Source organism: Plecotus auritus (assembly GCF_963455305.1).
Source record: "Plecotus auritus genome assembly, chromosome: 8".
Classification (NCBI taxonomy): Eukaryota; Metazoa; Chordata; class Mammalia; order Chiroptera; family Vespertilionidae; genus Plecotus; species Plecotus auritus.
Genome location: NC_137782.1, coordinates 93,437,584 through 93,462,367, shown reverse-complemented (window position 1 = coordinate 93,462,367; position 24,784 = coordinate 93,437,584). Strand labels below are relative to the sequence as shown.

The 24,784-nt window shown below is 54.8% G+C and overlaps 1 protein-coding gene across 1 annotated transcript in view; it reads right to left on the bottom strand.

Moving 5' to 3' along the window:
• Positions 1 to 14,766: 14,766 nt before the first annotated feature.
• Positions 14,767 to 24,784, bottom strand: part of RBM38 (RNA binding motif protein 38) — a 33,556-nt gene continuing 23,538 nt past the window's right edge. The window contains exon 4 of the mRNA XM_080683747.1: positions 14,767 to 14,863. Within this exon, the coding sequence (XP_080539873.1) occupies positions 14,827 to 14,863 (37 nt within the window). The 3' untranslated portion in view covers positions 14,767 to 14,826. The remainder of the gene's footprint in view (positions 14,864 to 24,784) is intronic.

Here is a 24,784-nt window from a genome sequence, read left to right as displayed (position 1 = left end):
CTGTTTGCTCTCACACTCTGCCTGGCCCTGGACAGGCTGCTTGACCTTGAAGCCTGGCCTGCCAAAAGCAGTCATGCAACTTTGTTTCCAAGCAGCTAACTTAAGGAGACAAGGGAAGAAGGAGGGAAGGGAGGAGGGAAAGGGGAGGAAGGCTGTGGGTACAGGATTGCAAAATAATATTAGAATTATGTGATTAGTGAGCAGTAGGGGTGCCAAGCTAGGGACCTGGAGGGTGGGTTTAACCCAGCTGTGCACCAAACACTCCAGGGAATCTACCAGAACCTAGGCAACCACCTGTGAGCTGGGTCACCACCCCCATTTTACAGATGGGAACACGGAGGCTCATTAGCAGGAAAAAGAAGCCTTTGAACTCAGAATGTGGATCTTAATGCCTCCTCATGCCCAGTCACCTGAGCTGAGAACCCCTAGAAACTGCTGCTGCCAACGTGGGCATCTCAGGACTGTGACAGCAGCCAACAGGCATCTGCATTGACAAGACTGAGTATTCTTCCTGGTCCTTAAGGCCACTCACCAACTGCAGTCAGACTTTGGTGGAGCAGGAAGGGAATATGGATGCTACCGAGACTTTGTGCTGGGCTTACAGGCCACCCCACCCATTATAAAAACTGTCCTTAAATTTGCTTTGAACATTTTTTTAATGGAGAGACTGAGTTCATCAGAAGGGAGAGGTATTTAAACAGAAGGGAAAACGTTTCAGTTGGGATGGGATAGGATTTTTATTTTTTATTTATTTATCTATTTATTTATTTTAAGGCAAGCACCTATGTGTTTTGTTTTGTTTTTATATATTTTTATTGATTTCAGAGAGGAAGGGAGAGTGAGAGAGAGAGAGAAACATCAATGATGAGAGAGGATCATTGATTGGCTGCCTTCTGCACGCCCCACACTGGGAATCAAGCCCATAATCCAGGCATGTCATGACCGGAATCGAACCCAGGACCTTTCAGTCTGTAGGCCCATGCCCTAACCACTAAGCCAAACCGGCCAGGGCAGGGATAGGATTTTTACTAGTAAAGGGACCTCTGCTGTGAACTCATTTTACACCTGAGAGGTTCCTGCTAAGACCCTTCCCCTTCAAATACCCCCTCCCCCAAGAAGGGAGTCAAGTCATCCCAGGGCCACGAGCTCGAAGGCCTCTGGGCCTGGCAGGCAACCATTTATTGTACTAAATAAAGTAGAAAGAGGAGGGACTACACTTTCATGAGAACATTCCCCATTGTTCTTACTATTGGCCGCTAATTTGCAATTTGTAGAAATATGCCCATGGCCTGCACCTCCCCTCCAGGTGAGTGCCCCCGGGTTTCCTCTCGGTCCTCCTCAGAACAGTGCGTCTCCCTGAGGGTTCCACGGCCCAGAATAGCAAGAAGCAGGCTATTTTTACGGGACTGATAGCAAAGGTCTGAGGAGCCGGCGGGTCAGCGCTGGGCTGGCGCCCTTTATCTTCCAGCCCGAGCTGTGGGACCGGCTGCCTGAAGGCGCGCAAGAAGCCCAGGAATGTTCCTAGTGGCGACTGTCTGGGGAGAGTCCCTGGCAGCCTGTGGGGCTATAAATAGGACAGGGACAGGTGGGAGCCAGAAGGAAACAGGGCCCTGCCCCCGGGCTCCTCTCTGTGCCTCTCCCAGAGCCTGAGGGCCCATTTCCCTGGATTTGCATGCCAGCTGTCCGGGTCCTCAGTCAAAACACATGCAAATCTCAGATCTGTGCCCCAAGTTAGCCCCTGATGGGCATTGTCCCCGGAGAGCCCTACACCAAGAGGGAGGGAGCTGGAGTCCTTTCATTCCCCAGGTGCGAACTAAGCACCTACCAGTGCAGGCTGGGTTCCAGAGTGGACAAAAGTCTGGGTCAGCAGCACTTCTAAGCCTGACTGTGCCCATGACGCCCTGGGGGGTCTTGGTGAATGCAAGTCTAGAACACTGGTCTGGGGCGACCCCTGGACGAGTGCCTGTACCCTGCACCTGTGGACTCGCACTTCCCGTGCCCTTGAGGTGCTTATGGACCAGCGTGGAGATTAAAAGAACATGCAGGCTCTATTGCACTAAATTCTTTTCCCTTTTCTGCATGCTGGAAAGTTTACATAATAAAAATTTGCTGGGGTGGGAAGCAGCACACCCTGAAGCCTTCGGTTGAACATTCAGATCAGTAAACTCCAGCCAGGGCAGCCATCTGTTTGAGTAAATAACATTCATTGGCACCAGAATTGTGGGGCCCCCAGTTTCCCCCTGTGAAATGGAGTCAGTGATACACCACCATCTGGCAGGGATAACGCAAAAATTAAATGATGTATGCAGGGCTGGAAAATGCTAGTTATTGCCAACTAGATAGCAAAGTCAAGTTCAAATTCATGGCACAGAGGCTGAGAAGATTCAGGGAAATTTGCAAGGGGGCAACTTGGGCCATCACGGGTGACTCTCAAAATGGGTCTAGACAGCGGTTCTTAACCTGTGGGTCGCGACCACTTTGGGGGTTGAACGACCCTTTCACAGGGGTCACCTAGGACATCCTGCATATCAGATATTTACATTACGATTCATAACAGTAGCAAAATTACAGTTATGAAGTAGCAACGAAAATAATTTTATGGTTGGGGATCACCACAACATGAGTTGCTGTATTAAAGGGTTGCAGCATTAGAAAGGTTGAGAACCACTGGTCTAGAAGAATAAGGAGGGGCTGATAAAATCTGGGAAGACATCTGGGTGCAGGAACTCCCAGAAGACAAGGCTTAGAGAAAGGAATTCTCCAGGCAGACAGGACCCCGGCACGTGCAGGGGCAGCCGGAGAGCCCAGTGGTCTGCACCTGGGCAGCAGAGGCTGGTCCTCTCTGTGATGGGCAGGAGGGGAAGTCCCAGCTGGCATGAACAGCAATGGAGAGCAGCCACCACGCCAGCCGCCAGCTTCCCGTGCTCCCACCACGCCAGCCGCCGGCTTCCTGGCTTCCCATGCTCCCAGGCAAGGCTTGGAGCAAGCAGGGAGTGAAATACCAACTGGGTGGCCTGGGTGCAGGAAACCAAATTGAAAATATAAAGCAGAATATTTAGCAATGGGTGCTGAGGAGACAAGGAGCCAGTGGTGGCCAACCTTGGAAGTTGCAGCTTCTGACGTGCTGAGTTTCCAGAACCACAGGGTCACCATGCGGGGCTCTGGAGGCAGCGGGATGGAGGTACCACCCCTGGTCTGGGTGACAACCCCCAAACTTCTCCTATCGCTTATTTATTTATTTATTTATTTATTTATTTATTTATTGTTAATCCTCACCCAGGGCTATTTTTTCCTTGGACTTTTTAGAGAGATTGGAAGGGGGTTGAGAGAAAGAGAAACATTGGTTGCCTCCCACATGCTCTCTGACCAGGGCTGGGGATGGAACCTGCAGCCCGGGTTTATGCCCTTGACTGTGAATCGAACCTGGACCCTTTGGTGGCCGGGCCAATGCTCTAACCACTGAGCAACCAGCCAGGGCACATCTCGTAGCACGGTACAAGTCACTCAGGGTTGACGCATCTTAGATGCCTTCCCTTGTGTCCAAAGCCACGGTTGTACGACTGAGTTATCTCACCGACCAGCGCTGGCAATACCATTATTAGCCCCTTTTACAGCGAAGGCTGGGGCAGTGGTCTAATTTGCACATTGGTCAACAGCTAGTGCCATTGTGGTGGGGATTCGTGCCCAATTTGCCCCCATTCCAGAATAAATGGCTTCTTCCCCACTGGCATCTCCCCTGAGAACTCACTTTTAGCCAAATGCCCCCCAAAAGATGCTAAATATTTTCCTGCACCCTCCAGTTTCTCATGCTGTCTTTAGGAAGCCCCCAGGGCGTAGAGTGTCTTGAAATCAGAAGAAATAGCTTCCTCCAGCCCAGCTGGCGTGGCTCAGTGGTTGAGTGTAGACCTAAGAACCAGAAGGTCATGGTTCTATTCCCGATCAGGGCACATGCCCAGGGTTGTAGGCTCAATCCCCAGTGTGGGGCATGCAGGAGGCAGCCGATCAATGATTCTCTCTCATTATTGATGTTTCTATCTCTCTCTCCCTCTCCCTTCCTCTCTGAAATCAATAAAAATATTTTTTTTAAAAAAAGAAATAGCTTCCTCCAGGACCACACACCTGAGCCTTTTGCTGTCCATCCACTTGAACCTGCTGTCTTTCCAAAGAGCCTGTAGGGGAGGTGCAGCCTCAGGAAGTCAGGCTGCTGGGGTTCAGTGTTATGAGGAGGTCTGATTTCAGCAAGGAAATTGGCCAAGTCAGATTGCAGGATGCCAGAGAAGGTTTCTCAAACATCATGTAGCAAGACAGAGGCCAGTACACCCCCCAGGGAGTGGCCCCTGCTTGGGGAGAGGATGCCCATAAGTGCAAGATGTTCATCTTCGTGCACAGCCGTGGGGGTGTGCACACAACCTGCCCTCACTTGAGATTGGGTGTGAATTTTGGTTGAACCACACAGTGGAATAGTTCTGATAATCACAACCATTTATGGTGTATGTATTAGCTTCCCGTGTCTGCTGTAACAAAACACCACAAACTCAGTGGTTTAAAACAACAGAAATCCATTCTCTCCCTGTTCTGGAGACAAGAAGTCCAAAATCAAGTTGTTGGCAGGGCCAAGCTCCCTCTGAAGGCTCTAGGGCAAGCCTTCCTGCCTCTCCCAGCTTCTGGTGACCCCAGGCCTCCTGAGCGTGTGGCAGCATCACTCCAGTCTCTGCCTTGGTCGTCACATGGCCTTCTTCTGTGTGTCCCCTCCCTTTACCTTCTGGTCTAAGGATACTGGTCATTGGATGTGGGGCCCACCCTAATCAGGGATGATTTCATTCGAGATCCTTAATTACATCTGCAAAAAGCCTTTTCCCAAATAAGATCACATTCACAGCTTCCAGGTGGACTGTGAGAGGGGCTCCATCATTCAACTCACTACTGCCAGAGGCTGGCGGGCAAGGGCGGGCTTTGGAGCACAAGCTCATGCTATTTTGGAGATGAAAACATGAATTTCCCATGAGCTAGGAACAGTGAGTTGGCTGCGAAGCCCCACCTTCATTGGCCAAAGTTCCCTGGGATTTCATTCATCACCAAGTGAGAGGGAGTTGAGCTGTTTCTGTGGGAGGGAAGGGGTTACACAACTAACACACATTCTGCTGGGCCCTTCCCAGGTGGCCTTCCCCCCCCATGGCCCTCCCCCACGTGTCTGCTTTGTTTCTGGGAGGCTCTGGGTCATGCTGGCCTGGAAAGAGATGTGTTTGAATGAGGCTTTAGCCACTAGGATGGTGGCCACACTGTGTGGTCCGCCTGACATGGGCCCACGTGCTATACGGGCCCCTCTCCCTTCTGTGCATGGAGGTCGGTGACCCAGCCCCCAAAGTGCAGCCAGAAAGCCCGGCAGCTCTGCTTGGGCTTCTCCCACTCCAGCCCACAGGACAAGGGCCTCTGTTAGCTCCCAGCCGGAACCCAGAGACGCACTGGGGTTGTGAACCCCCGTGCCTGGCCTGCAGCCAGCGTGGGACCAGTCACAGTTTCAATGACTGTCCAGTGGAAAAAGTGAATAACTTGTCAAAATGAAAACAGGTAGGGTTCAGCTCCCTGTTGACCACGCCCAGTGCTGGGCCCCACGGCGCTCCCCAGAGTTAACCCCGGAGATCTCTGTCCAGAGCACCCCCTGGGCTCTGGAGGTGGACGTGCACACCTCCACACTGGGATCAACATGCAGAAACCCCACAGGAAGCATCTGTAGGGTCATTATGTTCCCAGAGCGGCTTATAAGTAAAAGCAACGCCATGTGGAGACCACGTAGCCCCCTGACAAGATGTGACAAGAAAGGCACGTCACCTCTACGGTTCACTTCCGAACCCCACAACCCTGGTCTACCCAGGAGAAAAACATCAGGCAGGTCCAGATTGGAGGGCGTTCAGCAAACACCTGAGCTGTGCTCCCCCACATGGCCCAGCTCTCCAAAACAAGCAGTGATGGGCAAGTGCCACGGCCAGAGGACTAAGGAGACGTGAGGACTAAATGCCCCCGCACTGGACGGGCCCTGGGGCAGGCAAGGGACAGCCCAGGGCCGGAGAGCTCTAGGTGAGGCGGACGGTGCCGTAAGCAACAGTGTTCCTAGTTTGGCCCAATGTTCCCTGGTCAGGAGGCCCCATAACATTACATTCCAGCTGAGTGCACTCAGCTGGGGTCTTAGGGAACTCTCTGTCCTGGCGTTTGCAACTTTTTATCAGAGTTCAAGGGCACCCCTTGCAGTGAGCTCCAGGAAACTGACATGTAAGAAGTGTGCAAAGCAAAACATGAAACTCCCTTCCCAGATGTTCTCCACATCCACTCCCTCCACGCTGAAGCATAATGTGTTGGGTTTGTTTCTGTGTTTTCGTTTTTATGAGACTCTTCCAATGCCAGGTTATCCCTCCTTGGGGAGAAGTCCTCAATCGGGGCAGGGAATATCTCTGAAAAGAGCCACACTTTGGTCATATTTCAAATAACATAAAACCCCACGGCACCCTGGCTAGGTGGCTCAGTTGGTGGCTGGGTGGCGCATCATCCTGTACACCAAAAGGAAGCAGGGCACAAACCAGGGTTGCGGGCTCGATCCCCCGTCATGGTGCGTACTGGAGGCAACAAGTCGATGTGTCTCCCTTACATCGATGTTTCTCTCTCCCTCTTCTTTCCTTTCTCTAGAAAATTGGTTAAAAAAAATATGCTCGGGTGGAGATTTTTAAAAATAATAAATAACATAACATAACATAACATAAGGCAAAAAAACTCACCCACATGGTCTGAGCTCCTGCCTGGTGCCTGGTCCTCTGGCTCCTCACACTGTCCTATGGTGTGAACTTTCATTGCCCCATTGTCAAGAGGAGGGCACCCTGAATCACAGCCAGCAGTGGTGTAGCTGGGATTTGGGCCTAGGACCCCAGTGGCAAAGCCCATGTCACCACCACACACCAACACTAGGTACCTGCCCTCTCTCTCTCTCTCTCTCTCTCTCTCTCTTGTTCCCCCTCCTCTCCTCTCCCCTCCTCACTCTCTCTCATGTCACCCCTCCTCTCCCCCCCCCGCCCCCCACCACCTCCTCCTCCTCCTCTTCCTCTCTCTCCAGGACCAGCAGCACCTGGCCATGGGGAGCTGGCTAGAAATGCCTGAACTCCCAGACCTGCAGGGTGGGGTGCGCACTGTGAGGAGCGCCCGGGTACTGGTGGGCACACAGCCTGAGAAGTCTCCCCTGTAGGGACTCCAATGAGAGGTCCCTGAGGCCAGGGAGAAACGCAAGGAAGCACGTGAGTGACTGGGTTCAAGGGTGTTTGGGTCTCACGCTTCAGCCAGGCATTTAATTGGCATCTTCCTCTTTGTAGCCCAGGAAATGGCTTTAAAAAGCTCCCTTAGAACCAGCCCTGGGAACACTGGTACAGTGAGTCCCTAAGTCCCCGGGGAGGCCACTCTGCCAGCCTAGGCAAGGCCCAGATGGGATGTATGCAGAGGCCCAGGCTGGCCCCTGGTGCTGACCACATGTGCCCCACCGAGGGGTCCTGTGGGTCACCAACCCTCCCCTCCACCCCAATGAAGCAGTCACAGACCCCACGCCCTTTGGAGACTTACACCAGAGACTTACACTGTCTCCAGTGCAGAGCGGGCGCTGGGGAAGTGACACTGCAAAGGGGGAGCATGTGGATTCAGGACACGCCCTTTTCTCCTCCGACCTCCATGGGGTAGCCTCTGCCCCTTATAGGTGGGGAAGCTTCTGGTAAGGATTTGAGTTCCGCAGCCTGGATTCAGCCACCCAGTCAGCTGCCCCTGTCTCCCAGCCTCGACTTCCCTGTCTGTAAAGTGGAGCTTACCATTGTTTCCATCTCAAAAGGGGTGTCATGAGGACTAAGAGAGAGGTCAAGCTAACTCCTGGCTCAGACTTGATGAGTGTTGGCCGGGAAAAGGTCAAAAACAGAGGGAAAAGCTAGAGGATCAGAAATGGGGCATGGAAGAGCCACGATGAGTGTGAAGGCACCTCCGAGGGGACCCTGAGGGAGAATGAATGAATCTCCCCAGGGGGCCATTCAAGGGGCCACTTAGAAGGAAGCAGACATGCCGAATGTTTGTGAAAAACAAGTGTCTTCAGCGAAGGGGACAGCCTCAGGCCAGGACCATCATCATTATCCAAGAGCAGGAACCTGAGAGAAATGAAAATCAGGGTCCTTGTTCAAAAAGTATTGAGAATTTCGAGACAGTGACAGCAGACCATTAGCCCAGGCACGGTCCTTCAGTGCTCATGGCCACACGTGACTACCCAGGCGACACACCATGAAGCCAGCCTTGCTGAGCAGCCTCTCCACCTTCCGAGAGTGAAATCAGACACCAAGGTCAGCAGATGCCTTCACCCAAGCAGCCTGGCCCCTCCACCCACCCCCCGGCTCCCCACTGGTTAAAGTGTAAATCAATCTAGAGGTCAGAGTGGCCCACACCATTATCAAAAAGGACAGAGGGGGCTCTGGGAGAAGTCCAGTGGTCATCATGCAGCTCCAGGAGATAAGCCGATCTGTGGCCACCGGCTAGCCCACTGCCAGCCTTTGCCAAGATGCCTGAAATGGCACTTCCTTGGTTCCTGTGTTCCTGGAAGGAACTCGCTCACCCGGGGGACATCTGTCTGCTCTGTTCCAGGCAGTGGGCGGGCACTTGGAGCCTTCTACACTCCCCAACAGCGTAGTGCAGGATGGAACTTGGCGTTGGTAGGACACTGTGCGGCATGGGGGCACCTTCCCAGGACATCCTGGAATGCCTCTGGCCCCTGGCAGCCGGGAGAACAGGCCCTGAGCCTGCAGACTCAGGGATGCACCCCGGGGAAGGTTCCTGCCGATGCTGGAGGCCTCCAGATGGGGGCACACAGGGGAGGGAAAGGAGGCAAGCCCCTCAGAACAAAGCGAAGGAACCCAGCATGGGCAACACCTAACACCGCAGAGGCAGCCAGGGCCCCTGGGCGGGGAGGGGAGTGGCAGGTGAGAGTGGGCATGCTGGGCACGGGGGGGGGGGGGGGGGGGCGGAATTAACTCACCAAGGTGGCTACAGACAGAGGCCATGCCCTCTTCTCAGGGTGTTCAGACTCCAGCCTTTGTAGATGAACAATGCCCCACACCAAGCACACCCCACACCATGCAAAAGTTCTCCTCACAGACATGGCGACCAACCACAGAGCCCAGCCACACGGCCACCCCCAATGCCACCCCATGTGGGCTCAACTAGCCTGGCAACAGGTCTGTAACAGGCCATCACCGATATCTGCATCCTGCCGAGGAGGAGCCCGAGGGTCAGAGAGGAACCACCTCCCTGGGGTCACAAGCTGATCAATGGCAAAAGCCGTGTTTAACCCGGATTTGAGTCATGTTCAGGTTCTTCCATCTTTGAAATGAGGATCGGTAGCCCTTCCACCTGGCATAGCACATACGCCACGAGCTATGAATCATCGCCGAGCTCCCCTTCGGACCTGGGACTCCGGGAGAGGGGCCTAGGCCTGGCTGGTTACGGCTGTGCACCTGGGTTCAGAACCTGGCTCATGAGAGGCCTCAGTATACACTGCTGAACAAATGAATGAGTGAGTGAATGAATGAATGAATGAGCCAGCAAGCAATGAGGCGCCACCGACTACAATGGCTCATGAGTGCTGCCTACTTGCAGCTTTTGCGGGGAGCAGATAAGAATGTGGTTTCCAGAGTTCCGGTTCCTCTTGAGCAGCCGAAATGCTCCCATGACTTCTGTGGCCGGACTGCGACATCCCCTCTCACGGCGCCTGCAGAGGGCGGGGCAGGCCTTCTGCACAGAGGCCCGGAGTTCAACCTGCGTCTCAGCACCCGCACTGCCCCCACAGGCTGTGCAGCCATGAGCTTGTGAACTGACCTTTCCATGCCTTGGTCTTCTTATCTATAAAATGGGTACAACATGAGTTTACCTGGTGCCCAAGGCTGAGGATTAGATGAACTCCTACGTGTCTAGGCTGGGAAGGGTCCCAGCAAGTGCTCAGTAAGCATCAGCTGTGATTATCGCGGAACAAACTCACAGAGCTGTGGAGAGGGTGGCTTCCCATCAGCCCCCACCACCCCGTTCTTGGAGCACGGCCAAGCTGAGCAGAGGGCACAACAGACGTTCCCATGATGACGTGTCGGGGCATGGGCAGAGGGGCTGTGTCAGCTGTCCAGGGAGCTGGTTTGCCAAGTTGATGCTTCATCCTTGTGGGAGTTGCCTGGGAGGAGCCATGGTCCCCCCTTTCCTGCGCTGAGCGGACCATGAGTCTCCCCACCCCCACTGCCAGCTTCACGGAGGAGGAAACAGAAAGAGATGAGTGCCCGGCCCCCAACCAAGAGGTGAAGACAAAAACCCTTTGGGAAAGACAAAGAGATTAGACCCAAGAGGAGGGGAGGGGGGCGGGATGCTGGGGATTCGCCTCGGGCTGACCGGCTGTGGCTGACCCTGGAGAAACAGTTGTCTGCCAGGCCTGTCTCTGGGCTCCTGTCCCAGCAGGGCACCCCCTTCCAGGGCAAGGCATGGCCAAGGGGCCACCACCTCACACAGGGACAGCGAGGGGGGCATGAGCATTTCCACGAATGGTGAAATGTGCAAGCCGGGGCCTGTCTCTCGCTGGCTTCCCCCCTGGCTCCTCCACGCCACCTCCTCCCACCTTCCTCCCTTGAGCTGGGTTCCGAAGTGCAGGGCAGAGGGGAAGTGTCCTGGAAGTAGTGTTGCCAGCACATTGCCCCAGACAGCTCTCACTCAGCTGCCAGGCCGGGCACCCAGGGCATTTCGTCACCTGCCCCATAAGTAGCTGCCCAGCCCTCAGAAGCTGCACTCACCGCCCTCAGAGGGAAAAATGCCCAGTCATTTGCCAGCAAATTGATGCAGCCAAGTACAACGTGGGACCCGCAACCCTCAAGTGATTCCCAAGCAAGGAACTCGCTTCCCCTCCCCCAGCCCTCCCTGCCTCTCTGCAGCCAGTTAGTCACCCTTGATGGAGGGACAAGAGCAGCTCCAGTCCACTGATGGCCAGATGTTGGCTGGTCATAAAACAGCCCTAAGGTCATGAGGGCAGCTGTCCGATGTGACTGGCTTATCGACCGCAGGAAACCTGAGAGCCAGGCTGCAGCTGCACAGAGTGAAGAAATGGGGCCTGGGGGGGGGGGCGTGGGACATGTGTCACCAGCAGCTGTAGGACCTTAGTTACAAAAACTTGGCCCAGTAGGCTCCCTCCCTTGGGGTTATGTAACTCTCTCTGACCCTGCCAGACAGAAGCCCAAACTTGGAGCCACCTAGGGAGCCCTAAAATGCAGATGTCCTTTTCCATAGGACAGGAAAGAGATTCCGGGCAATTGGTCTGGGGCATGGCCAGGCATCAGGATTTCATAAGTCCTTTGGGTGACTCCAAGGTCACCCAAGGTTGAGAAAACAGGCTCCAGATTCAGGAGCAAAACCACGGCCCATGTGCCTAAAGGCTGGACCCCACCCAACTACAAGGGTCACAGAGCCGGCTATGCCAGGGAGCCCGGAGCTGCGCAGTCCACAACCTGTGCAGGTGGACACCGCAGCCCTGACAGGGACGGGCTGGGGGGCGGTGTCAGGGGTAGGAGGGAAACGGAGCATCCAACCCCTTTAGTCAATAAATAATGACTCAGATGTCCTGCTGTTTGTTCAATTTATACTCAGTCCCTCCAACCTCAGTTGTAGAGCTGGTGGTGTTGGGAAGGAAACAGACGGAAAACAAAGAATCTTGCAAATGAAAGTGTAATGACAAGCTAGGTAAGTGCAAGTGTCGGGAAATACCCTCAGAACCTGTTTGGTTCTGTTGATAGGGGAATTAATGTTCCTTAATAGCTGACTTTTTAAAGACTTCTTTTTCTTAATTTAAACATTAGGCACAGTTGGTATATGTGACAATTTTATATGCATAGAATGGAAGGTTGGAAAGCTGTGGAGTCACTTAGGCAGGAAACAGAATAAAGAAATTTCTGAGAAATTATAAAGTGAGGGAAAATGTCTAAGCAAATTAGAATGACCCACTCTGAAGGGAATGAGTGAAAGCTTTTTTTGTTTTGTTAATCCTCACCCTAGGATATTTTTCCATTGATTTTAGAGAAAGTGAAAGGGAGGGAGGGAGGGGAAAAGGGAGAGAGAGAGAAAGAGAGAGAGAGAGAGAAACATCGATCTGAGAGAGACGCATCAATTGGTTGCCTCCTGCATATGCTTGACCAATTGTGCCCTTGACTGGGAATCGAACCCAATACCCTTCGGTGCACCAGCCTATGCTCTAACCACTGAGAACACTGGCCAGGGCAAAGATTTTTCTTTAATTTTACATTTCCACCCCTTATTTTATTTTACATTTCAGCTTACATTGAGAAAAATCTTTACTTATTTATTTAATTTAAAATTGAGGTATAATTGACATATTGGTTTCAGGTGCACAACATAATGACTTGCTGTCTGTACACACTTGGCAACGATCAGCACAGTAAGTCTAGTAGACACTGTCACCATGCGTCATTACAGAAGATTCTTTTCTTCTTATGGTGGGAATTTGAAGGTCCAGTCTCTTAGCACTTTACAAATATGCAGCACAATATCATGAACTCTGACCCCCACGCTGTACATCACTTCCCCAGGACTTCTTTACATAAACAGCTGGCCTTGAAGAGATCACTGGCACATAGTAGGTGCTTGGTGTCGTTAAATGAAAAGTGAAGACACTTGCACAGCCTGGAGGACAGGTGGACAGTAGTCCATGAGTCTTCATGCCTTGTAGGCTCAGTCCTGCTGAGCCTTTGGTTCTCACACCCGAGGCAGGCAGGCAAGAAATGTTTACCAAAGGCTCCTGGCTCTGCTGGGTTTCCTGCAGCTGCAGGTTTTCATTTGAGCCGGTGGGTGTTTCTCCAGAGAGGGTTCCCAGAGATGGTGGGGGAGGGGCAGGAAGTAATCCCTCCCCTCGAGGGATGGTGACAGCTCCCGTCTTGAGCACTTACTCCCTACAGGCACTTTGCTAGTGACTTCCCGTACATCACCTATTTAGTTGCCACAGCACCCATATTCTTCACAGGTTACAAATGAGGAAACGGAGGCTCGGGGAGCTACCTAAGTACCCAGAATGGTTTACTGATTCAAAAAAAAAAGAAGGCCCAACTCCCCATCCCTCCCTGTATTCAAAACTCTTTGCAAGGTGGCTTTGCAGCTGCAGCCATCAAAAGGCCATGTATATTGCCCCACCACTTGAATGTGGGTTGGTCTTGTGACTTGCTTTGGCCAATAGACTTGCTGGAGTGGTGTTGCATCAAATCTCAGCTGAGGCCTCAAATAGCCTTGTGTGCTTCTCTCTCTCTCTCTCTCTCTCTCTCTCTCTCTCTCTCTCTCTCTCTCTTTCTCTCTCTTAGACTCCTATCTCCATCAGGAGACCAAGCCTGCCAGACAGTGAGAGACACCTTACCCAGTTGCTCCCATCATCCTAGATAGCAGTCACTCCCCAGAAACAGAGCCTCTAGTTGACCCAGCAGCTGATCATAAATGTATGGGAGACCCCAGCTTATGCCAGAACTATCCAACTGATGGTTCAGGTTATATTGTTGACTCACTGAGTCATGTTGTTTTAAGCAACTAAATTTGGGCTGATTTGTTACACAGCAGTAGCTAACTGATACACCCACAATCATGCAATTGTTAAAGACCTATTCAGGACTGAAAAGCAGGTTTGTTTGGCTGCATAATCCATGCTCTCAACCCCTATATATTCTGCCATCTCCCAGAAGGAAAATGAATATAACAGAGCTCTGAGCAGCTAAAATTTCTACTCCTCCCTCCCAGACTTCATCTACATCTTCGAGGAACATGCCTAAACCCTGTGGACTCTGACCTAGGAGCTCCTGCCTGGCTCTGGCTCTGTTACCCTCTTCTCTTCCCAGGGCCCAGGTGTGAACCAAGCACTGGCTGCAGCCTCATTCTTCCTGAGCTTCCACTTTGATCAGCACCATCCCTGCTCATTTGCAACGTTCATTCTGAGTGTTGGCAGAACGAACCCAGAGTTTCCACACGCGCATAGCAGCAGCCACGATCAAAACCAGCTGTATGGTTTAAAAATAGCCTCCGTGGGCTGCCAGGTCCCTGGCTGGGGAAAGAATCCAGCCCCAAGGTGGGGTTACCATCTTCAGGGAGGAATAACAGCTGTCACACTCTCAGGAGACTCCTGGGCCAGGCCCAAAGGCTTGCCTGAGAGCTGGGCTGAGCCTGAGTCCCGGGAGCAGAAGATCATAGAGAGGCAGGGATGGAGAGGAGAATGAGATGGGTCCAGAAAGTCTCCCAAGGGGGCTTTTCTCCTTCCCTGGTCAAGTCTCTTTCTCCTGTCCCCCTCTCCTGTCTCTCCTCTCTTGTCCCCTCTATAATTAAAAGATTGGGCTGTGAAGGGATCTACTCAGGTTCCACTCTCACGAGCAGTGTGATCTTAAGCAAGTGGCTTCACCTGGTGAGCCTCAGTTTTCTCATCTGTCAAATGGGGCTCCTGCCTCGCTGGGTGGTCCTCAAAGTCCACAAGACAGGACAAGTGGAAAGCTGAGCAGCGTGACTGGCTAACTAGCGAGTGCCTGACAACTGTCATTTCTTCAGAGAAGGGTGACGATGGTGACGACCCCTCCTTCCTTCCTCTCCCTCATCCTTCTCCCTCTTTCTGGCCCCCCATCCTCTCTCTGTTCCCTTCAGGCCCCTGCCTAGCCCCCCACAGCCTGAGGACAGAAGAGGTTTTCTCAGCTCTGGCCTGTTTTGCTGAATTTCACCTGCTGGCCTGTACAGGGGGCCTGTGCCAGGCATGCGTCCCCATCAACTCTCACAACACACAGGGGCTGCTTGGTCCACGCTGTATCCCAGTGCCGAGAGAGACAGACAGAGAGAGAGAGAGAGAGAGAGAGAGAGAGAGAGAGAGAGAGAGAGAGAGAGAGAGAGAGAGAGAGAGAGAGAGAAACACAGGTCAGTTGCCTCCTGTACACATCTCAACTGGGAATTGAACCCACATCCTGGGTATGTGCCCTGACCAGGTATTGAACCAGTGACCTTTCGGTGCACAGGACGACACTCAACCAACTGAGCCACACCGACCAGGGCATATTGATTTCTTTTTTTTAAATCCTCACATGAGGACATTTTTTCCATTGCTTTTCAGAGAAAGTGGAAGGGAGGGAGGGAAAGCGGGGAGAGAGAGAAACAATGATGTGAGAGACACGTCGACTGGTTGCCTTCTGCACCCACCCCGACTGGGGGCAGGGAGCAAACCTGCAACCCAGGTATGTGCCCTTGACCAGGAATCAAACTGTCAAACCCACAATCCATTGGTGCACATCCCGGCGCGCTAACCACTGAGCACACTGGCCAGGGCCAGAGCACATTGATTTTTATCTGCCACCGGCCCTGGCAGGCAGTCCTTTGATTAATTAATTGAAAGTTCAAGTTTACTTTAGAGCACTGAAGTCCACTCAGAAGCTCTCTGATTGGTTGCCTCTGGGAACATATTTCTTCTCTCCCCACTTTAAAGAAGGAGACACAGCAAAAGGCAGAAAATGCATTGGGCATGTGGTTTATGCAAGAAAGGTGAGGGGCATCCCTGTCAGCAGACCCCCAGGCCCTTGGAGAAAAGACCCTCTCCCACATTGTAACATAGAGTGACGGAGTCTCCAGGCTTTCCCTTAGAATGAAATGTTGAAGGATAAGAATGGCACCAGCTCCTTAGAGCCTCAGTTTTCCCGCAAGGATTGTGACAAACACCAGCTTCTGTTCTGATCATGGTGGCTGGGACGTGCCTGGCTTTTCCCCACCGGCACAGGAAGCTGTACATCCGTCCCGCTGTGCCAATGCTGTGCCAGGCTCTGGGAGACCCTGTGAACAAGCCAGGCCCAGACCACACCTGAGTGGAGTCCCCAAAGTTGGAGTCCCCAAGATTCCAGTAGAAACATTCAAGTGCCTGAGGGGTGGGGGACTGACTGGATCACAGACAACTTTCCGGAGAGGAGGGCAAGCACTTTTCCAGCAGAGTGTGCCTCTATGGCCAGTGACAAAGGTGGCAGCAGTCAGGGAGCCCCCAGGGACAGCCTTCTCTTTTTTTTAAATATCCTACCTAATATCTAATAAAATATATGCAAATTGACCATCACTCCAAGACACTATATGGCTACCACAAGATGGCCTGCAAGGGAGGGCAGTTGTGGGCAGTTAGGGGTGACCAGGCCAGCAGAGGAGGGCAGTTGGGGGAGACCAGGCCAGCAGAGGAGGGCAGTCTGGGGAGACCAGGCCAGCAATGGAGGGCAGTTGCAGGGGACCCAAGCCTGCAGGGGAGGGCAGTTGGGGGGGACCAGGCCTACAAGGGAGGGCAGTTGGGGGGGACCAGGCCTGCAGTGGGCGGTAGTTGAGGGGGGGACTAGGCCTACAGTGGAGGACAATTGGGAGGGACCCAGGCCTGTAAGGGAGGGCAGTTGGGGGGGGACCAGGCCTGCAGGGGAGGGCAGATGCGGGAGACAAGGCCTGCAATGAGGGATAGTTCGGGGGAGGGGGACTAGGCCTATAGTGGAGGATAATTAGGAGGGACCCAGGCATGCAAGGGAGGACAGTTGGGGGGGACCAGGCCTGCATGGGAGAGCAGTTGGGGGGACCTGGCCTGCAGGGGAGGGCAATTGGGGGGGACCAGGCCTGCAGGGGAGGGCAATTGGGGGGGACCAGGCCTGCAGGGGAGGGCAGTTGGGGGGGGGACCAGTCATGCAGGGGAGGGCAGTTGTGGGCAATGAGGCCAACAGGGAGGGCAGTTAGGGGAGACCAGGCCAGCAGGGGAGGGCCGTTGAGGGGGGGACTAGGCCTGCAGTGAAGGACAGTTGGGGGGACCCAGGCCTGCAGGGGAGGGCAGTTGGGGGGGACCAGGCTTGCAGGGGAGGGCAGTTGTGGGCGATGAGGCCAGCAGGGAGGGCAGTTAAGGGTGACTGGACCAGCAGATGAGGGCAGTTGGGGGAGACCAGGACAGCAGGGGAGGGCAGTTGGGGGAGAACAGGCCAGCAGGGAAGGGCAGTTGGGGGGTCTAGGCCTGCAGGTGAGGACACTTGGGGGCAGACCAGGCCTGCAGGGAGGGCAGTTGTTGGGGGAACCAGGCCAGCAGAGGAGGGCAGTTGAGGGTGACCAGGCTGGCAGAGGAGGGCAGTTTGGGGAGATCAGGTCAGCAGGAGAGGGCAGTTGCTGGGGACCCAGGCCTGCAGGGGAGGGCAGTTGGGGGGGGGGACCAGGCCTGTAGGGGAGAGCAGTTGGGGGGACCTGCCCTGCAGGGGATGGCAGCTGGGGGGGGGGGACCAGGCCTGTAGGGAGGGCAGTTAGGGGTGACCGGGCCAGCAGATGAGGGCAGTTTGTGGGGACCAGGCCTGCAAGGGAGGGCAGTTGTGGGGGACCAGGCCTGCAGGGGATGGCAGCTGGGGGGGGGGACCAGGCCTGTAGGGAGGGCAGTTAGGGGTGACCGGGCCAGCAGATGAGGGCAGTTTGTGGGGACCAGGCCTGCAAGGGAGGGCAGTTGTGGGGGACCAGGCCTGCAGGGGAGGGATTTGGGGGGGACCAGTCATTCAGGGGAGGGCAGTTGTGGGCAATGAGGCCAGCAGGGAGGGCAGTTAGGGGTGACTGGGCCAGCAGGTGAGGGTAGTTAGGGGAGACCAGGCCAGCAGGGGAGGGTAGTTGGGGGAGAACAGGCCAGCTGGGGAGGGTAATTGGGGGGTCCAGACCTGCAGTGGAGGACAGTTTGGGGGGACCAGGCCAGCAGGGGAGGGAAGTTGGCTGGGGAGGCCAGGGCTGCAGGGGAGGGCAGTTGTGGTGGGGGCCAGGCCTACAGGGGAAGACAGTTGGGGGGGATCCAGGCCTGCAGGGGAGGGCAGTTTTGAGGGGACCAAGCCTTCAGGGGAGGGTCATTTGGTTTGTCCAGGCCTGCAAGGGAGGCATTTGTGGGTGATCAGGCCAGCAGGGAGGGCAGTTAAGGGTGACTGGGACGGCAGAGGAGGGCAGTTGGGGGAGACCAGGCCAGCAGGTGAGGGCAGTTGGGGGGACCAGGCCTGCAGGGGAGGTCAGTGCAAGCGGGGACCAGGCCTGCAAGGGAAGATAGATGGGGGGGCGGGACCCAGGCCTGCAGGGGAGGGCAGTTCGGGTGACCAGGCCTGCAGGGGAGGACAGTTAGGGGCAACCAGACTGGCAGGGGAGGGCAGTTAGAGGTGACCAGGATGGCAGGGGAGGGCAGTTAGGGGCAATCATGCCAGCCGGGGAGCAGTTAGGCATCGATCAGGCTGGCAGGGGAGTGGTTAGGGGCAATCAGGCAGAGGCAGGCGAGTGGTTGGGAGCCAGCAGTCCTGGTGGGATCAGGCCTAAATGGGCAGTCGGACATCCCTCAAGGGGTCCCCAGATTGGAGAGGGTGCAGGCTGGGCTGAGGGACACCCCCCCCCACCGTGCACAAATTTCATGCACCGGGCCTCTAGTGTGTGTGTGTGTGTGTGTGTGTGTGTGTGTGTGTGTGTGTGTATATATATATATATATATATATATATATTTTAACCTTGATTTCAGAGAGGATGGGAGAGAGAGATAGAAACATCAATGATGAGAGAGAAGCATTGATCGGCTGTCTCCTGTACACCCCCTCACTGGGGATCGAGCCTGCACCCCAGGCATGTGCCCTGACGAGGAATCGAACTGTGACCTCCTGGTTCATAGGTTGACACTCAATCACTGAGCCATGCTGGCCAGGCCAGCCTCCTCTTCTTATGCAGGAGATATCATGATATCCCGCTCTACCCGCCCAAACCTCCAGGGCTCACTAGCTCTGCCCAGGCCACTAGTCCAGCCAGCAGAGCCATCGTGGCCACCCACGCAGAGCCTCGCCCACAGCATCCGGCCAACCTGGCTGAAAACAAGAGCTACACAAACTCGGTGCCCTCTGGTCCACGGGAGAAAACCTCACCCTGGATTTAAATGGAGCAGCTGGGAAAGCACTTTTTAAAGGGCCTGCGTGTCCCGACGTGTGACTTATGGCTGCCTCCAAGTTTGGGGGGAAGGGGGACTTCATAGACTTTACAGACCCTTCCCACTGACCCTACCACAACTGCTGGGCTGGGTGTCCAGTGAGCCGGCCCAGGCTATACACCCGAGCTGCCAGGGAGCAGAGACAGGGCTGGGCGGCCACACAGACTTCACGATCAGCAGGTCCTCACAGGTGGTTTAAGGCTCTGCTGTTGCCATTTTAAAAGTGGATACATTTTGAACAAGGGGTGCCCTGTTTCATTTTGCACTGGGCCCCTAATTCTGTAGCCAATCCTGGGAGAGGGGCTCGGGGCCCAGCCGGAGGGCTCCAGCCCCCTGACTTCCCAGAAAGGGTGAAAGGGCTTTGGAACCGGGCAACAGAACCCACAATTTGCCCCCAGCACCCTCTGGCCCACACTGGGGACCCAGGCGCCCACACTCCTGCATATGCTCATACTTGCACAGCTGTGCTCACGGAGGCTCATGCATTCTCACATGCCCATGTGTGTTCACATGTGCAATAGCTAGCCATCCCCAGACACAAACGCCACCCTGGCACCCCAAGGCTAATGAGAAAGCAGGGAGGGCATTGAAAAGCAAGGGAGGGGGTTGGGGACAGAGGGAGAGCCCCTGCCTCCCCCAGTTTTTCAGGAAAGGAGAGATGCCCTCCATTACCCAGGATCCCACTTAATCCTCAGACAGCTCCCTACAGAACCCTCCACAAGTTTTATCCCATTGAAGTCCTAGAGGTAGGGCTTGTATTACACACAATTCAAAGATGGAAAGCTGAGGCTCCAAGAAGCAAAGTGCTTGGTGGAACCCTGGCAGGCAGACTTGGGAGCCCCATGTCCCATAGCAGCTCCTGAGATACCACACGCCTCCAGCCCCACATCATCCCCATCGGTTACCTGCCTGCAGGGTGCTTCTCCCAGGTGCTGCTCTAGCTGGTTTGGAGCGGGTGTGTGGGGGGGGGGGCAGGTGTCCTCCCACTTTAGCCGGTGCTCTCACCCCTCCTGCCCTGCAGTCACTGTCCAGAGGACCTCAGTTTTCTCCGGAGCTCCTGGCTGCCTAGCCCCTTGGCCAAGTCTTCCCTTTGACCCCTCAGACCAGGCCCTGGGAAGGGACTGACTGGTGTGACTGGTGACCCACCGATGATGCTGAGCAGTGGGACGCCCTGAGGACATGGGAGCAGATATGGGTGTGTGCCCTGCGGGAGGGGCGGCTGCAGATCCGGGAACCGCTCTCCACCTAGCCTCATCTCAGGTTCTAAGTGGTGCTTGCTGAATGTTCCCCAGGGAACTTTCCAAAGGTTCCAAATGGAGGCTCCTCTTCCCTGGGGATGCTCACCAGCACGGCCCTTCTGGGTCCCAGTTTCCTGATCTGAAAGTAGTGTGTACAGTGGGGCTTCTTGGGGTGGGCGGACCACAGAGCCTCGGGGACACTTTGCTCCGGTGCGACCCACGGAAGGTGTCTGAGCCAGTGCAAGCCCAGCGGCCCGGGCCTTATTTGGTAAGAGCCTGAATTGGCAGCAAGCTGATGGGACGCCAAGGGGCCCCACATAGGCTGAGCCCCACAGCCTGGCAGCCCTCTCTGCCCACCTGGCCTCCTTACCCGACCCCTGACCCCTTGGCAGACCATGTTGGATTTGAAGGCGGGAGATGAGGGGTCAGGCCCAGGCGTGGCAGCCCCCTGGAGCCCAGCCCAGGGCCGGGCAAGGGATTCCCCGGTTTTGCCTATATATGGCCGAGGAGAGGCGGCAGCGCTCTGCTAGAGGTATTGTTTTAAGAGGGTGTTTGGCATCGGGCAGTGATTCTTGGATTCTTGTAAAACCCTGGCAGGGACATTGTTTGACAGCCTTGACAATGTGCTGGAGTCTGCAGGGGAGCACGCCCGCCCCTGGGGGCGGAGGGCATGTGACACATCAGCTGCCTGCCCAGCCCGGAGCTCTGGCAGCCGGGTCCCTCCTGGCCCTAGCACTGGGCAACCTTGCTCAGGAGACAGCAGCAAGCTCGGAGCTGCTGTGCTGGGCAACCGGGCAGCACGGCCCTTTCTGGGCCCCAGTTTCCTGATCCGAAAGTAGTGTGTACAGTGGTACCCACCGTACATGGGGTCCTGAGGACACAGGGGTGTGGGGTGAGGGGTGCAGTGGGGTCTCCGTCAGCAGAGATGCCAGTCCCTGGGTCTTACTCTGTACAGTCATGGTGAAAGGACTCATACGTCTTTGCTCCTCTCATCCCTGCTGACAGATGCGGAAACTGGGGCTGGGAGAAGAAAAGGGATTTAGGACTCTGGGCTCTTTCTCCAGTGGGCCCTCTGCAGACCAGCATTTATTCATTCATCCACTGCCCAGCATGTTTGAGCTCTGCTCTGAGCCTGACTTCATCCTAGGCCCTGGGACAGCCACAGTGAGCCAGCTAAGAAATGACCTGTCCCCAAGAAGACAAATATGCCTTCAAATTAGGTAGACAGGGAAGGCCTCTCTGTGTAGACGACTTTTAAACTAAGGCCCAAAGATGAGAAGGAGGCTGTTCCAGGAAAGGTGCTACAGGCAGAGGATACAGAACGTGCCAAGGCCCTGAGGCAGAGAGAGGCTTGGTTGGATCTAGGCCAGCCGGGAGGCCAGTATGGCTGGAGCAAAGTGAGCAGAGGGGAGCAGACAATGCAGTCAGAGATCACAGGGGCAGACCATAGGGTCCACAGGGGAGGGGTTGTGTTTTTTTCTACAGGTGGTGGAATGCTGGGTTTTGAGAAGAAATCTAATAATATAATCCTGCATGCTCTTCTGTATCAGATGTGTATACCCGTGAGGGGAGAGGAATCTTATCCCCATTTTACAGATGAGGAAGCTGAGGCTCAGAGAGTTTAAATGACTTTCTTGACTTGTTACTATGGGACAGGACAGGGATTCTTCACTCAGTGCTGCCTGATGTCACAGCCAGGCCAGGTATAGACCCCACAGGCAGCAGGGCTAAAAGGGAACAGCTCAGTGCCCTTAGGGGACTGACCTGTCCCCTTTCACCTGCTATCCCACCCACTGCCCACCCACACTCTCCTGCAGGGTGGCTGATCAACTTGCCCTGGTGTGCCCAGGACATTCCTGGCTTTAGCATTGAAAGTACTGTTTCCCAGGAAACCCCTCAGTCCCAGACAAACGAAGACAGTTGGTCACTTGTGCTGCAGGTGGCCCAGCCAGGGGCTCCAGGCACCACCATGAGCTTAGAGAGAGGGGAGTGGATAGCCAGGTGCCATTCCTTGCCAAATCCTCCCCGCCTGCATGCCTGGCCCCACGCCCACCTGCACCCAGGCCTGTAAGGAACCATGGAGAGGAAAGTAAATAACAACCTGTGTGTACTGCCTCAGCCTCCCTCTGCAGGAGGGCGACGCCACCTGCCCCCGCATGGCCAGCTACAGCAGAACAAAGGGAGGGCCAGGGCCGCCCACCAGGAAAGCAAAGCCCGGGAGCTGGCCCGGGAACTGGCCCAGCAGGGAGGGCTAGGCCTCCCAGTGGAGACTCAGAATCACACAGCCTGCCTTTGAGTCCAGAGGCTCTGTGACCTGGAGCATCTCTGGGCCTCAGTTGTTAATCCATAAAATGGGAGAGAACAATACACTGAGTGGCCAGATTATTATGACCTCTGAACACATAATAATCTGGCCACTCAGTGTATATCCTATATAATAAAAGGCTAATAGGCAAATTGTCCCCTTGACCAGGAGTTCGACCAGCAGGCAGACTGGCCAACCACCCATGTCCCCTCCCCATGGCAAGGCTGGCCGGACCCCACCCATGCACGAATTCATGCACCAGGCCTCTAATATATATATAGATTATATATATTATATTACATATTATAATCGGACCAACGGCAGGTCCCAGAGATGGGGCTCTCCCGCACTCTAGAACCACAGGCCAGGGCATGCCTGCCGGGCAGCAGGCTCGCATTACCACCCGGAAGAAGCAGAAAGAAACCCCCCCCCCTTTTTTTTTAATCTTCGGGTCACATCCTGGTGACAGAATACATATATATATATATATATATATATATATATATATATATATATATATATCTCGAGTGGCCAGATTATTATGCATTCAGAGATCATAATAATCTGGCCACTCAGTGTAGTTGGCAATAGCCAAGAGTGTGCCAGATGCCAGGCTCTATGCTCTTAGAGATGGAGAGCGGGGACCCCAAGAACAGGAGCCACTGTTCCCTGAGAGCTGGTAGCACAGCAGCACTCACACCAGCCTCAGACTGCCACTGAGATGTGTCCCCTCCTAGCCCCTTCCCAGAGGATCGCCAAGCTCTGCCCCATGCCATGGGCATCTCTAAAATGTCACAACTGCCTTGAAGCTGCAGGTCCCTGGAGCTGTCCTCTATCCTTCCAGTGCCTCCAACCACAAGGCCACGCACTGCTGCCCACAGGGAAACACGAGTTTGGGCATTGGTTCAACTGCTGACTCCTGTCAAGGCAGTGTGAAGGATGTTGGCTCTGCAACTTGGGCCTGCTCGCCTCGAGACCAACGGCAGGTCCCAGAGATGGGGCTCTCCCGCACTCTAGAACCACAGGCCAGGGCATGCCTGCGGGCAGCAGGCTCGCATTACCACCCGGAAGAAGCAGAAAGAAACCCTTTTTTTTTTTTTTAATCTTTGGGTCACATCCTGGTGACAGAATACCGCCTTCCCCCCCCCCCCCCCACACACACAGCTGAATGTCACCTCTGCCTTCATGGTACAGAGCAATCGCATGGGTGGGAGCCCCTACGTGTCAGATGGGGCAGCCTGGGGTCGAGCCTCAGCTCTGCTTCCCAGCTGAGGACGGGTGGATTCTGCAACCTCCTGGTCTTCATCTGTGAGGTGGGGCCCGTAAGACTCACACTGGCAGAGTGGTTGTGAGAACTAAGGAGCCCCTGCCTGTTCGGCATCTCAGGTCGTGTGAGCTCTTCACAGGTATCTGGGTGTTTGTTTGTTTGTTTTGTTCTGTTCTGTTTTAACCGCCTCCCACTTTCAAATAGCGCCACTATGGATGTTTCTGTCCCTGGAGACACCGACAAAAACATCTCGCCAAAAGACAACCTGTGGGGCCCAAGGGGCGTGCGGCTTCACAGCTCCCGCTTCATTCAGACATTTGACCTCCAGTCTGTGTCGGATCTGCCGTTTCCCCACATCCCCACATCCCTACCAGCACTGGGCTTTTCCCCTTCGGAATTGTGTCTCGTTTAATCGGCAAGTCATAGGGCTTCTGCTTCATTTCTTTTTGCCTACAAAGCTGGGCATTCGTCCATGTAACAGTTAACTGTATATTTCCGCAGGGATCCGTGGTTTGGTACCTCCTTTGGATGTTTCTCCAGTGGCATCTGCCACGGGGGACTTGGCAGGCAGATCCATGTTGGAAGCGTCTTGTGAGCAAGAAGGGAGATGGGAGAGGATGCAGCCTGGAAAGGCAATGAAAGCCTCCGCCCCACCCTCCCCGCCTGCCTCCACTCACCTGAGTGTCTTCAGAGCTTCCCCAGCTGAGGAAACCCTTTCCGGGGACCAGGATGGCAGGACCCAGGGCTGGGGGAGGAAGAAGAGAGGAGCCAGTGGAAATGACCACATTTCTGGAGCAGCAAGCTGGTCAGTGAGGCACCAGCACCCCTCTGCCCCCCATTGTCTCATTGCCAGCCTTTCACACCCTCAGCAGCCGGCAGCGGGGCATCTCTGACCACGCTCCGCCCCCACTCCACCACCCCTCTCCCATCCATCTCCCCGA